A 15,385-nucleotide genomic window follows, 5' to 3' on the forward strand; every position below is an offset into this window, starting at 1 on the left:
TTATAAATTTGAGCTTTATAATTTAACGAATATGTGTCACTCTATTGTTAGATTTGTTATTTAAACTTAACTAAACATTTGGGTTAAGTTAATTATATTAAGAAAATTATAAAAATACCCTCAACCAAGTCATACAAAGGGTATTTTAGAAATTAGAGCATTTTAGTCATTTTAAAAATAAGAGCATTTTAGTCATTTTAGAATTAGGGTATCTTGGTCATATTAGAAATAAAATATCTCTACTTAATTGTTACGGTGGCTTTTGGTAAAGATGAGTTTCTATCTGAATTGATAATCTGGATAAAAATCAGCACGAAACTTGCTAAGGTAAATGAGATCAATATCGTTGGATTAATTTGAGATTTGGATATGTTGTTTATCTATGTGTCAGGAATCCAACGCAACCGGATGGATGTGGAATGCATGGTTAAGGTTATGGAAGATGATTATGGTATGGTGGATGGATTAGTGCTTGGAACTAGATGAAGGGGGAGAAGAGAGCTTCTAGGTATAGCTAGTCGTTAGAGGGAGGAGAGAGATAACCTTGGGTGTAGACGATAACTTGGGTTGGATACTAAGAGGGAGAAGGAGGAGGGACAAGATGACTCAAGCATAGATGAAAACCAATTCCAATGATCAATAATTAATAGAGTATTCTTTTTCACATATATAGAGGCTAGCTAAATATTCAAAAACTCTAAACAAATTCTATCACAACTCAACTTGTTTGTCGTGTGTTCGAACGCACCGCGATCGCGTTCGAACAGCCAAAACGTGTTCTCTGTATGTACGAACGTGAATCAAATGTTCAAACATTATCCATTTGCATTCGAGTGCACCTATCCAAAACTATTTTATTTTCCTAAAATATAAAAAGAAATTGATACAAATTGAAGTAGTCTAATTATGTTCACTTTGCACCTAAATCAAGAACCACAATAATCCATCACGCTTCCCTCACCTTATTCTCAAGGTACAAGGTGAGAAAAACGATCCATCAAGTCATCCTTCATCTTTCACGTCGCCTCGTCGGTGATAGTCATGGTACTTGGTTAAATTTAACAGAAAAATTAATAGTCCTACTTTAGTCATAAGTACTGGGACTAGTTTGAGACCTTTTGAAGTAGAGGGAGTAAAGTGATTTTAGGTATAAGTATGAGGGTAAAATATATTTAACTCTTTGCTAAACCATACGACTCAATTTGCAAGTAGTAAAAATATAGACTATAATCTATAATTTCATTAAAAACCAAGGTATTATATATAAATTTTCCTATAAACTAAGCTTGTTTCCTTCTTCTTCTCTCTATATATAAATGATACAAAGAATCATGTTGCAAAGGAGGTCTCATTTACCAAAGAAAAAAATAATGTGCAAAGTTTTAATGATGTATTGGAGACAAAGGATTCTCAAAACACTAAATAAAAACAACAAATGCATGTGCAAATGGTTTGTGATATTTTGTAGTTATCATCGTGCAACCGTTAGTTCTTTCATCCAAACTAACAACGAAAAAAATTAAATATTATTTTGCCTTTATATTCTATTTTTTGTTCGAAATGTTTATAATATCCAAAATGCAATAATAAGAAGGATTTGAGAAGAAAGAAATTTAATGGTTCAATTGATGCGTAAAAAGGGCATTTTAGTCTTCTTACATTAAATTAATATTTATCGGATAGTTATATTTTACCTACTTATGATTAGGCCAAGATTTAAAATGAAGTCCAAAAAGTGTTAATAGAGACATAAAAGGATTATAATGCCCTTAGGGCAAAAGTTAGATTTGATAGATGAGCCCCAAAAGAATTATAGTGCCCTAATTAACATAATTAAGGATTCCAATGTTTTTAAATTTGTTAGCTTTAATTTTATGGTAATACTATAAGAAGGGAATTTAAAATATTTAAAATTATTATTTTATCTTCCTTCTATCGGCAACCTAATGATTGCACTTTAGTCTGAACCATAGAAATATTAAGTGCTTATGTTATGTACCGGATCTGGATGCATGTAATAAAATTATGATATTTTTATGAGTTGTAGCTTTGTAGGCTTGTAGCCTCGTGAGTTAGAGTTTTAATGGCTTTCGTTCTACGTGAATGGGATGAAAAATTAAAAACTAAAACAATAGAAAAAAAAGTCAGAATTAGATATATTAGTAATTATCCAATATTGTGGCGGTAGTCGAAGGGTGGCGGACGACCAAGTGTGATGTTGGACAGCCGTAAGGTAGGCTGGCTCGTGGAAGTAATAATGGCTAGGGTTTGGAGGTAGAATTAGGGTTCTAAGTTAAATCTACTTTTAGATAAATAAAGATAGTTGGATAATTAAACAAAGCAGCCCATCTCCTTTATATATAGAGGTCGAGTACAATGAATCTTACCCGGACTAGTCTTAAAGGCTTATACGACTCAAACTAAGACTTGTCTTAGAAGTTTACATGACTTAATTAGATTTGCCTTAGAGGGTTACATTACTTAATTGGACTTGTCTTAGTGGCTTACATGACTAACTAGACTTGCCTTAAGAGCTCATATAAAAGATAAACATAAATTAATTAAAAAATAAATAGACTTGATATATCGAGCTCAATGTCTTCATGATGTGATTCAATCTGACCACCATGCCCCTAAGGCATCCATGGTGATTTCCATATCTTTCGTTGCTCTCAAACTGCATATCCTTGATTTTCGTGTAACTCCCATCTACCATGTGAAAGAGGGGCTAGCAGTGGGTTCTACTCTAGTGCCCACTTGTTCAAGCTAGTCTGCCCTAGCTGCAAGTGGCCAAGTCTTAGCCACTAGTGGTTCGAGCTAGGGTCTTAGTGCATGCGGTTTGAACCTTAGTTTCCACCACGTGCGAGGAAGAAGATCTTGGCCCTTGTAGTGGCGGTTGCTCCGACACAGCAGCAACAGTTGTGAGGCTCTATAGTGGTGGAGGGACCCCCACCGTCGTCGTCGGAGGGGTCGAGGCTGCAGTTTGGGCCGGCTTGTCCCCTCCCTCATGACTTGGAGTTGGTGGCAGCGGCTAGCTGGTTTCCGCCGTGTCTAGTAGTGCTGGTGGCATGGGGTAGCCGTGTTGGGTTAGGAGAACCGTCATTAAGGCTTGGATCGCCTTCTTGATCCTATTGGAGCTTTCTGTGGCTGTCTTCAATGATTCTATCAATGCATTCACCCACCTGGATGGTTCGTCGTCAGTGATTGCCGGTGGTGATGGTGGCACAAGGGAAACACTCACAAGATTGGATGAGTTCCTGGTCCTCCACGGTTGCTCCTTCCTCATTCATCTTCTTCGATCTCGTGCTAACCATCGACCAAGGCATGTTGACTTTGATACTACTATTACAAACTAGATCTGAAAAAAATCTAAGCATAATAAAACTATGATATTTTTATGTGTTGTAGCATCATGAGTTAGGGTTTTAATGGCTTTATTTTCACATAAATCAGATGTCGAAATGAAAAGTTAAAATTAGTAGAGGAAGGTCAAAACTAGATAGATTGGTAATTATCCGACATTGCGGCGGTCGTCAGAAGGTGGCAGATGGCTAAGGATGGTGGTGGACTGTTACGAACCAGATCTAGAAAGATTTGGACATAATAAAATTGTGACATTTTTTATAATTTGTACTCTCGTAAGTTAGGGTTCTAATGACTTTTATTTCATGTGAATTAAAGATTGGATTGAAAAGCTAAAAACAAAATAGTAAGGAAGGTCAGAATAGGATAGAACTGAAAATATCTGATATTGTGGCGGTTGTTGGACGGTGGCTGATGACCAAGGATGGTGGTGAACGACTATATAGTAGGGTTGCTCATAGTAGTGATGGTGGATATGGGTTGGAGGTAGAATTATGGTTCTAAATTAGATCAACTCCTAGGAAAATAAATGTTATAATTAATTTACTTCTACTCCTATATTCATCTTACTCTTTACTCCTAAGATAAACTCAAAGCTAAAATAATTTCTTAATGTTTGAAGGCTTGGATGATCAAACAAAGAAGCCTAGCCTCTCTATATATAGAGGTCGGGTATAATCAGTCCTACTCGAACTAACCCTAAAGGCTAACATAACTCGAACTATGACTTATCTAATAGGCTTACATGACTTAATTCGCTTTGCCTTAAAGGCTTATATAACTTAATTGGACTTCACTTAAGTGCTCACATAAAAAATAAGTATGAATAAATTAAAAGATAAATAGACTTAAATATGCGATATCCGATTCTTATAAGCTTAAATTAAAAGTAGTCATGCAATTAGGTCAAACCATGGGAATGAAGTGCAATGATATATTTATTCCTAAAGAAAAAAACTAGGAATAACATTACTTTTGCTATGAATTAATCCCAACAAGACAACAAGACAAAAGAGGAACAACTTTTAGCTCTCCAACATAGAAATAGCTCTGGATACTTTGTTCTCATATGCATCACAGTAAAATGACAGTTGCATAGTTATGCCATTACTTTTCTTTTGTCAGGCATGTCCAAGCAACTCAAGTAGATTGAGTAGGAAATATTTTTTAAATGTTCTCAATGGCATCATCCCCTCTATGGAGATCTGGATCTAAACAGTTAAACTTCTTGGCTTAGTACCCAAAAAATAAAATAAAAAATGATTGTTTTTAAGAAGAATTTTTAGGGTTTCACAAACATGTGGAATAATTTTCTTAATTTTATTTGGTCTCAGAATCTCACCCCAAGATTAAAAAATGTTGATATTACTCTCTTTCTCTCTCTCCTCTTTGTACATATTAATGACAGTAAATATGTTAAAATTATTTCAAATTGACTTAAATACATTTCACCCTCCTGGATATTAGATACAAATCTAATCCTATGTTTTGACTTAATTATAATTATTAATTTTTTTTTCTAACAGTGTCGTTGGTTTTTTTTTATTGTAGAAAATATTATATTTCTATTGTATGCTAAGCCACTCAGAATCATTCTCCTAATATGTTTTATGAGGTTTTTTTTTACATAATTGCAAAAAAATTTAAAATATTATCCTAAATATTTTTGTGCTGTTTTAAAAATAATATTTGATTAGTAAAATTTAATTAATCATAATTAGAACTAAACTTAGATGTAAGGAAAGAAAAACATAGTTTGCCCTTGCATAAATTATTAAAATAGTTTAAAACTATCTAATATTGTACCAGTATTATAATATAATAAAGTATATCTTTGTGAGGCAAAAATTATTGATAACTATTTTATAGTCTAAAGTTTAAAAAAAGGAGGTATTTTAACCCTCCACGGAACTCATGCCACTCTTCAACTATCACTATTTTTTATATACACTTCTTAGAACCTTTTATTATTTTTATAGATCCTCTAAACTAAAGAAAAATATCTATATAAACCTATTAAGAAAATATTTATATTAAAATTAAAATGTTAACAAGTTTAGTATTTTATTTTTAGATAAAAATGGCAAAAATTTGTTTTATAAAATGCTATATTATTCAGCGTTTTATATTCTAGGTAATACTAAACAGTTCATATTTTATTAGAAAAAAAATATAAAAAAATATAAAAACAATTTAGAGAAAGTATTTTTTTTATATTTTGAGTGAAGTTTACTACGAGGAATCGATATGTAATTATTATTTTTTCTTTTAAAACAAACATATTATATTAATCATCTTGTGGGAAGTAAATTTTGCTCACATCAACGAATGAAAGACGTATAAGTGGGAGATGGGAAAAACCTTCCAAGTCCAACATAGAGTTCCTCTCTATAGCTTTACGATAGTATTTTTTTTAATTAAAATAGATAAATGAGCACAAACTTTCGATGCTATAAATTTTTTCTTTATATTTTTATTCGGATGATCGACGAAAATTAGTAACTCAATATCTTAATAAGACGCTAAATAATTTGATATTTTTAGTAAGAAGACACTTAACTATTTAATATTTTATATGTATCATCTTTTCTTAATAAAGTGTTTTAATAAAAATGCTCACTTAGGAAAATACTGATATGGTCAATATTTTATTTTTAAATGAGTAAAATATTTAGCAATTCAATGTTTTATTTAGAGGAGTGAATTTGATATTAAGTTCAGTTTCGTCTATATTATTCAATAAAGCTTAGAAGAGGGTTAGTTTGGTAAAAAAACTCCTACTTTATGCGTAGTAAAAAGTTTGATTAAAATATTCATCCCATCATTAGTACATGTTAAGAAAAAGAGTTCCACAGGGACAGAAAATGATACGTACAGGCAGACAGTGGAATGAGTATATGGGAGGCAGAAGCACGAATTCCACTCCACGAGACTGAGATGAGCTTGACTGCGACCCTGCGCTTTTAACATTAAATACTGATTTTTTCCCTCTAATTTTTCTCCATTTCTTCCTCACTTCATTAAAGAGCTCAGAGTTTATGTCAGAAAGAAGAGACTGAGCTCAACTTGGTATGTCTCCAACTTCACCTCTTTTTTCTTTTCTTTGGTGATCTTGGTGCTTTATTTGCTGAGGATTTGCTAATGGATGGTTTCATGTGCAAGTTTTATGGTTTTGGGGAGATGGGTTCTTTTTTATTCTTTCTTTTTCATACTAGGCATCAAGTGAAAAAGGTAGGTCTTTTTTTTTTTTTTTCCTTCTGGTTTTCTTTCTCCTTGGTTATTGCAAAGAGTGAGATTTGGGGTCTTTCCATCAGAATGTGGTGGTATATTGTTGCTCATTTCTTAGTAATTTTGCCAAATGTATGCAATGATCTTGTTTGAAGGAAGAAGAAGCCATGGATAATGGGTACTTGCAAGAGATAAAAGAAAAAAACTTTATGCGTATGAACTTTGGTGTTGTTTATACATTATTGTTGTCAGATCTTGAAAATTACTATTGCTAGTTTCAGATTAGCCATTCTATTTTGTGTTCAAACAAAAGAAGTGAGAAATCTCTCTCTCTCATAGTTTATCTAGCAGTAGGGCTGAAAGTGATTCAACGTATTGTTCATCTAATCCAGCTTTCATATCCTTAGTTTAGCTGGATCAGTATTTGGAGAATGCTACCCGATGCACCCAAGGATTCATATAATTTATCCAAATTCAGATCTTCTTACATAATGCCCAAGAACATAAAAAATAACAAGATAGTAGTCAGTAGTTGCTGCTTGCTTCATTTCTTTAGATGATAGGGATTTGCAGCTATGTGGACTTTTCCCTGCATATTTTATTTGATGACATTTCTATGCTTAATGCTACTGGCTGCTCATTGCGTGAGGTTCTCACCAATGTGGATTTTTGTAGGACGATCTTAGGCAAGATTGCGTGGAGTTTCCGTTGAAACAATTGAGTATGCATCCCAAACTTATTATAGTGTGACTTAAATTGTAAAGGCATCTTGCTAATTCCTTTTCTGTCTCTATACATCCTAAAACCTGAAGCCTTTTGATTCAAATGCTTCTTGATCTGTATTTTGTCGTGTTGGTTGACAAATTTTTGGTTTGATTAACTTTTATAGTTTATGTAAAAATCTTCTCTGAAGGCCTCTTTGTTGTTAAGCATGTATCCTTTAACTGGTCATGTAGGATCCATGGGAAGCCTATTCTCTAGTGAGATTTCCATTTGCAAAGAGGCATATGGTAATTATAGATCACTGATGTAATGGTGATAAGATACAGATCGTGAAAATTGAACTTTAGTATCCAGTTCCTACTTGCATTCTCTTTAGTTCTTGTTCACTGACCTTTTGGCTGAAATCGAAGTAGTTAAACTTGCAACCTGGAAAAGTTCTATGTCAAAACTATAACTCACGGCTTACTTCTATGTCCTGGTCCTTTGTTTTTATACCAGAATCATGGCCTATATAGAATTGAAGCAACTTATATTCATACATCAATTCATTTGTTACCAATATCTGAATTACTCTTTTCTTTTTAATTAAGAACAAGACAATGCCAAGCACAGCAGAACCTGTAATTGCAAATGGAGGCTCAATAAAAGTGGGCAGCACTGGCACAATTGGCTCTCTTATGTCAAGGGAATTGGAGAACATGAAAATTTCACCCCAAGCAGCTTCCTCTTCTCAAAGAAGATATCAAACAAGCCCTGTTTCAGTACCTTGTGGTGCTAATCCTAAGAAAGCAATCCAAAGGAAGAATCCACCAAACGACTCTGGCAACAGCAGCAGCAGCAGCAGCAATGGCAGCAATGAGCATGGAAACCCAGGAGATACCCATAAGCCTAAAAAAAGCATTCGGAAAAATGGGCAACGAGTTCCAACACTACGCCCAAATGATGTACTGACAGATAGAAATCCTAACGCAGATGAAGTGCAAAAGAAAGGACACGCTTATGTGGTGGAAGTCGTAGATCTTAAGTGCAGCAACCCCATGAGTAACCGGCTTAGGAAGCTCGGCTTCTCTAAGCTCTCTGAGTCCATAGCGTAGCCTTGAGGTTGATCCTTCCCATCTTTTTTCAACTTTTTATACCTAAGCCTTGTGATCCTGTCATTCTGGTTGGTCTCAGTTATCTCAACTGCAGAGCAGATGCTCGGCAAGAATCCTCTACTTGCTGCTATCTTCTTTTTCTTCTTTTTCTTCTTCTTAGCTCTATTTGTACTTGACTTCTGGGTGGAGTTTGCAGTAGTGAAGGATGCATCTCTCATAACTATCTTCTGCTTGTTGTGAGAGACATGTTTGAGTTCAAGCCTCTTGAAGTACTCAATTTCCTGAGAGATCAGGGTAGCAAAGGTCCCTCGTGTTCCAACCTTGATTGGATCCGGAGTTGCTGCCATTTTCTTGAGGCAATTTGCTGGTCATGGTCTTTGGTTTTATGGCATGATAATGGAGAGTGATGGTGGAGTAGCTTTGAGGGATGCTCTAAGTTGGTGAATTGCTTTTGTTCCTTTAAAGTAGGGAGATGAGATAGGAATCTTATCTTTGTGTCCCTATCATGCAAAGGAATTCTGCCTTAGAAAAAATATAGTGGAACTTAGTGCCAATGTATCACCTTTTCTATTTAGCATTTCCTCTTGAAATATTTGCTAATGTCTTCTGTTAGATGGATTCTGAATCATTTCCTTCTATTGATCAATTGATTGCCTATTGTTAGGTGTGGTTGCATGGATCTTATCCTCTTTTTAGAGGGAGAAATTTACTATAAATCTTCTGTTGATTTGTTTAAAAGGGGTAGATTGATGAATCTGAACATATAAAGAACATCTTGGATGGGCAAAATATACAGCTTTAACCTTATTTTGCCATTTTTCAATTGGATGCAACTTTTCATGCTTAAGATAGACATTACCTACAAAGCTTTTGTAGATGGGTCTGTGGCAACTTGATCAACAAGTTTATTAAAGATGAAGCAATCTGGTATGAGATTAAAAATGCTATTTGATCATGTAGTGCCAAAATTTCTTGCAATGCCACTGAGACTTTAACCTTTAAAGACTGGAGGCAGTCTGCAATTCCAAGCTATAGTACTTCACGTTTGTCTTTGCTGATATCTTTTGACTATTAAAAAATTGTTCAGAGTTCTGTGTCAAAGAGAGAAAAATTTCTAGAGATATGTGAAATGTAGTGATAGTTCTAAGGGGTTTAAATGTAACTATTCCAATAGTTTAAAAGTTATAGTGGAGCAAACTGTATGTTGCTTGACTAACCATTGCTGCTGACAATAGTAGATAAGAATCCTTAATAAAAGAATAGTAGCCAAAAGAAATACCCAGATGTAAGAACAAGATGGACATGCTAGTAACAGAATAAATTGTTCTTCTCTTCACAAAAAAAGAAAAAAAAAGTTCTTGCATGAGTCAATTATCATTTATTTCTCAGCTTCCACAGCCATTTGCAAACATAACAAGAAAAAAGTGAATCCTTATCCATCACTCAGAACTTGGTTTGAAATAGTCCTGGAAATCTTTCTCCCATAAACATTTCCAGTCTTCATCTCTTATACATCATATAAGAGGCTGAACTTCATAACAACTGGAGTCAACAGTATAGCAGAACCCAAGGCAGCTCCAAATATACGGTGCGATATCGAATATGTTGCGCTCAGCTGTGGTTTCTTTAGAGGTAGATGAGGTGATAATGGCCGATTTGAGACGGCTCCTTTAGAAGGGGCAGATAAGATCCGGCTCGAGTGCAGGGATCGGTTTCCATTAGGAGATATTATTGGCTGGGCAGTCTTTGAAGGAATCGAAGCGTAAGGAAACCTTGTCTGAGTTTTGTAGCCCCTAAGTTGCTCAAGGCTGGGTAAGGGCCGACCAAACCCATCTATACTGCTCCTACCAAGGCTACCTGAAGTATATAACATGCTGTTAGTAAATTAGTAAGCCTACTTATAAGAAAGAGCAGATGACCACTTGGTGAAGTATAAGATATCAACATGTAAATCTACAAAACTAAGCAGTCAGTGGCCCTGTTCCTTAATTGGGTGATAGGAGCCAGGCACAGTGCTAGCTGAAATCAGTGGAAATATTTTAAATCTTAAACACAGTAGGGTTGTCTCAGTGCAGGAGTAGCATATAATGTTGCAACTTATCATGGAAACTGACATGTATAGAACTCAAAATGAGAGGCCCAGGGTGATGAAAATTAGCAACTTCCATGAGATGCCAGTATGCCACCAAAGGGATTAACCGACTATAGAACATACAGTCAGATATATCTCTAGACAGAATTCGAATATGTTGTTCAAGAGGGTCTACTTATCTAGTATTCATCAAGACTCGATTTTTATCTTAGAAAAATAAGGATTAAACTCATGAGAAGAATATGTTCCAGGTAAAAGAAGAAATAAATTTCTCACCGCGAAGTGCAAATGGAGCATCTCTCTCGAAGGCAGAACGAGCATTCATCTTAACCTTTTCTGCTGCAGTAAAACAAAGGAATCAAGTCATAGTAGTCAGTTATGAATTGAGAGTCAAAGAAACCTAGGCGTTGCCTAGCATATTATATGACATTATGCTACGAGAATCCTCTCAAACTTCAAATAATAAAATTAATTATAGATATCCTCAAAATGATAGCTTTTAATGGTTTGTTCCGTTTTAGTAGTTCGTAATACTACAATTCCGTTTTAGTAGTTCGTAATACCACAATTCTTCGCCATTTTGGGTTTTCGTGCATTAATTCTCGAGGGGCCTATGCTACCCAACTGGCAAGTAGGCACTAAATAGTCCCTCACCACCAGTCCATTGGCCTACAATCTCCAGTGCTTTGCTTTATCAAATGAGCATGGCTCGCTATCTCAAGTTTTCACACTATGGGAATGTTTAGTTACAGGGAAGTGAGAGAAGTGAAGTTCATAGTTTCAGGAACTGTCTCAGTTTCTATTGTTTACTCGCAGGAAGTTCCTAACTTGTCTAACTTCCCTAAATCATATGAGTTCCTATTTCTGCCTAACCCGCTTCCTCTCTAGATGAGGAAGAATCCACTTTCCAACTCTAATTTACACTCAATGCTTTGCCATGTGACCACTAGTTGCTAATAATTTATATCTCAACACATATTATTTATTTATTTATTTCAATTTTTTTCCCTACATGTATCTCCTTCTAAAATCTCCTATCTATATGTAGATCCCTCTAAAATTAATATTTATGTTTATATCCTTTAAAACGTTTAGTTTTATGTGGATACCTTTAAATTTTTTTTTCTAGGTATGAATATCCCTCAAACCTAAAGGATATTCATCTGCATGTGATTCATCCACCAAGGATATTGGCCATATCCCTTGCCACTGTTCAGATACTCTACATCATCTGGAACAGTTGTTTTGTCATCTAAAAATTCCTTCTGTTGAATTAGCCGTAATATTCTTAAGTCTAAGGTTATGTTCCGTAATTTCCTTAGGAAAGGGGGGAACTAGTCAGCCTTAAGCCCAATAATATCCCATGGGATAACACATCCAAAGGGATCACTAGTGCTCTCCCTTAATTCATTGTATCTTCAGTTTCACTAGACTATATACAGGATAATCAAAAGGGAGGAAATTATTCATATGAAACAACAGATTCTGTCATTCAGATTTATGCCAAGGATATGAATAGTTACAGAAAAAATTAGGGCAAAATAAAAAATTCCTTATCCACTCCCTCTGGACAAAGAGTACCACCCTCCTCATAGGATGCTATATCCTCACTTTAGTATGATATAGCATCTGGTTTGGATTACATACATGATGCACCATCTTTTTCATGCCAAAGATGATATATGTGAGATCTACCAGATTGATACTCCAACTGCACCTCCCATCCCAAACAATCGAACCAAATTAACATAACTACATTTGATCCACTTAATACCATAACTGAAGTTGCTGCTGCAAGGACTAGTTTCAATTCTACTTGACTACTTGAGTGGCTTTACCTTAAGCAAGGAGACTAGGAGTTCACTGAAAGAACTAGCAAATTACAAGCTCTTTATTCATACTACAATTCAAAGCATTCATAATTTGTCAGATAGCCCAATAGCCCATCAAACATCTTTGCATTAGACTTACTTCTATTGCATATAATACGAATCAATTGCTCTCTATGTCTTCTTTATTACATCTACTTATAGCTACCAGTGGCACTCAAAATCGTATTATTGCTTTTAGAGGTTGTCTCCTATTAAGCAGTGGCATATATCATATTCTAGTATAGTCTTTGTTTGGCGGATATGGAATGGGAGGTTGGATTATCGATTTAATAGGCCACACGTATCTTATAATTGAGACAAACAAGATGAATGGGATATGAAATCCAAATTTTATGCCATGTCCAAAGGATAGGGGATATAGCAACCCATGGGAGAGGTAGCATTCTATATCCAATGAGGTAAGAAACACGACTTATTAATAAAATGGAGCAGCTCAGAAAATAAATACAGTAGTTGCTGAACTTGTGTAGCTACAATGTTAAAGCGACATCAAACTTCTCAGCAAAATGAGACAAACTGGCAAACCACAGTATTCAACTAGACTTCATTACAAAGCATCATTTTACTTTCCTACTTCCCAATGTAGCCTTTTTGATGAAAAGGATTGCAGATTCACCAACAACTCAGTAACAAAATGAACAAAGAAGTTCCACAAGATGGCCTTAAAGAAGGGCTTTCACTTTTAGCACAGATTTGAGTTGTTAATTGTAACAATTTAAGATAAGAATCTATAAGCCATGTGTCTAATTAAATCCAAATCAATGTACCAAGCCCAACTTAATGTAGGAATTAAGAAATTTCAGATTTCGAACTTAGACCCAAATTCAACCTAATAGCTAGATCATGGATCTTAGGTTCCGAATCAAATTATAAGATATACTGTCAACTCTTTCATGTGTAGGGATTAAAAATTATCTTCCCTCATACATATTATAAAAATACTCGATAGTCATGAAAATAGTGCCCTCTACGACTACATATACCAGATTAGTGGGAGCCTCGTGCACTAGGATACCCTTGTATGGTTTAACATCAGACACATGCTTAATTGATCTGAAAGGTTTACCGTCATCTATCAGGCAATCTTCCTTGACATCCAGCACAGATTACTTATCAAGAACTTCCTGATTGCGAGGAGATTATCACGAACTTCAACCATGTACATCTAACAAATATCAGGCAACAAATAATGGTATTCAAGCATTTTTCCAAAAGTACCTCTAAAGAAAAGGTTCTCATAAAATTAAGCCATAAACAGGGAGAGGATTCATCAAGGATACCAAGCATATAAATCAAAATCAGTTGAAAATCAGGTCTTGGGATCATATCACACTCATCCATAACACACTAAACCAATTGCATTGACAGAGAAAAAAAAAATCAAATCAGAACTTCACACAAATCATGGTCCGTTCTTACCTTCTGCCATCATAGCGTTCATTTGCATCGCCATCCAAAAAGACCTACCAGAACCTGCAACAAGAACTCAGGTATAGACTAATATCCCAGCTAAATCGAGGATTCGCGATGAGATCTAAGGTTCGGATTTTGACCTACGTTGGCAAAAACCTCGTTTAGGAGCAGAGCAGAGCAGCCCACAGGATTTGTGTTCTCTTTTTCCCTGTAACTTGAAAATGATTTGTATTCCAAGGGCCCACAACCTGTTCGACGAAATTCCCCACCGGACTTCATAGTAAACGGTTCAGGATCCGAGAAGGCCACTCGTGAGTCGTGACCTGACCGGACCAAAACGTGGGTCGGGTTTGAGTCTTCAACCCGACCCGTTTTTTAAGCCCAGTTACTGTTTAATGACTCATGAGGTCTGAGTATTATGCGCAAAAAGCCCTTTAATTTTTTAATCAGCAGAAGAAATAGGTCCTCTATTTATTAAATTATAATTTCAGATTTTTTTTATTAATTTAGCCCTAATAAATTCTCAAAAGACTACTATGTCTATTATACAAAATATACGCTCTAATTTTTAAAAAAATATGTATCGAGATTAAAAAAGAAAGGTCACGCATCACTTATGTAATTTATACGCATCGCCTATACAAAAGGTATGCTCTAATTTAAAAAGGAACGTCATGCATCACATATGTAATATAGATGCACCATTTATGTAAAATGTACGTTATAATTTACAACGGTGTACGCATCGATATTTTTAAAAAGATGTCACGCATCACTTATGTAATTTATAAGCATCGCTTATGTAAAAAGTACGCTCTAATTTTTAATAATATACGTATAAAAATAATAAATTAGTCTAAATCAGTAAAAAAGAACCCAAATTTATAATTCAATAAATGGAGGATCTATTTCTACTAATTAAAAAATTAAAAGATTTTTTGCTGTAAATTACTAAACTAATTTTGGACGTAAGAAAGAAATATAATCATAGCATTAATCGTAGTCGAAACTTTATATTAAAACTTTGATGAAAATGCCTCTTGCAATCCAAAAGGAGTAAAAGATAAATAGAAACTTTTACAAAAAAAAATATCATTTAACACCATATACATCATGAGAGAAAATTACAAATAGCACCCTACATTCTGACTATATTATAAATAAAACTCATTTTCGTAATATTTATAAATAAAGTCTCATATTTGTTAAAAATATTGAGCAACACTTGGAGTTAAGTTTCACAAATAAACATACGTTGGAATGGAAAAAAAAAGTGAAATATTGTGCCCATTTCAAATAATATTTTTATACTTTCTAAGTTATTTTTATCTCACTCCTCTGACATAACATTTAAGATTAAACAACAATATATTTTTTTAATCCATTGATCTTATGAGATTGGGTATTAGGATAAACTTTTTAGATTCTAAATACTTGATTTGATCCTATCTGGTTAGAAATTAGTGTTTTAGTCTATCTCAAAATTATTTTTGATTCTAAATTTGGTTATGTAATTAAGTTAATCAAGTTAAATAATATCTACAAGGGTGTGGCAAGCTACTCTATTTGTAAATAATAAT

The 15,385-nt window shown here is 34.4% G+C and overlaps 2 protein-coding genes across 2 annotated transcripts; one reads left to right on the forward strand and one right to left on the reverse strand.

Annotated features, from left to right (window-relative positions):
- Positions 1-6,449: 6,449 nt before the first annotated feature.
- LOC140796606 (uncharacterized) lies at positions 6,450-9,071 on the forward strand. Its single transcript, XM_073149669.1, has 2 exons — positions 6,450-6,594; positions 7,905-9,071. Exons 1-2 carry the CDS (start codon positions 6,505-6,507, stop codon positions 8,406-8,408), a joined length of 594 nt encoding a protein of 197 aa, XP_073005770.1. The 5' UTR covers positions 6,450-6,504; the 3' UTR covers positions 8,409-9,071.
- Positions 9,072-9,694: 623 nt separating this feature from the next.
- On the reverse strand, positions 9,695-14,084 carry LOC140796000 (succinate dehydrogenase subunit 3-2, mitochondrial-like). The gene is made up of 4 exons (XM_073148838.1): positions 13,946-14,084; positions 13,812-13,865; positions 10,777-10,839; positions 9,695-10,265 (listed from the first exon to the last, which is right to left on the reverse strand). The coding sequence occupies exons 1-4, from the start codon at positions 14,082-14,084 to the stop codon at positions 9,916-9,918; spliced, it is 606 nt and encodes a 201-aa protein (XP_073004939.1). The 3' UTR covers positions 9,695-9,915.
- Between the last annotated feature and the right edge of the window lie 1,301 nt (positions 14,085-15,385).

This window comes from Typha latifolia, chromosome 10 (assembly GCF_019914945.1).
Source record: "Typha latifolia isolate L0001 chromosome 10, TyphaL0001v2, whole genome shotgun sequence".
NCBI lineage: Eukaryota > Viridiplantae > Streptophyta > Magnoliopsida > Poales > Typhaceae > Typha > Typha latifolia.

Bases quoted from the DNA above. Each gene is read 5' to 3' on its own strand.
- LOC140796000 (XM_073148838.1), bottom strand. From the start codon at position 14,084: ATGAAGTCCGGTGGGGAATTTCGTCGAACAGGTTGTGGGCCCTTGGAA. The intron at 13,866-13,945 runs GTCAAAATCCGA...TTCTTGTTGCAG, and splicing joins CGAGGTTTTTGCCAACGTAG to GTTCTGGTAGGTCTTTTTGG. The intron at 10,840-13,811 runs GTAAGAACGGAC...GTTTTACTGCAG, and splicing joins GAACGCTATGATGGCAGAAG to CAGAAAAGGTTAAGATGAAT.
- LOC140796606 (XM_073149669.1), top strand. From the start codon at position 6,505: ATGGATGGTTTCATGTGCAAGTTTTATGGTTTTGGGGAGATGGGTTCT. The intron at 6,595-7,904 runs GTAGGTCTTTTT...TTTTTAATTAAG, and splicing joins CTAGGCATCAAGTGAAAAAG to AACAAGACAATGCCAAGCAC.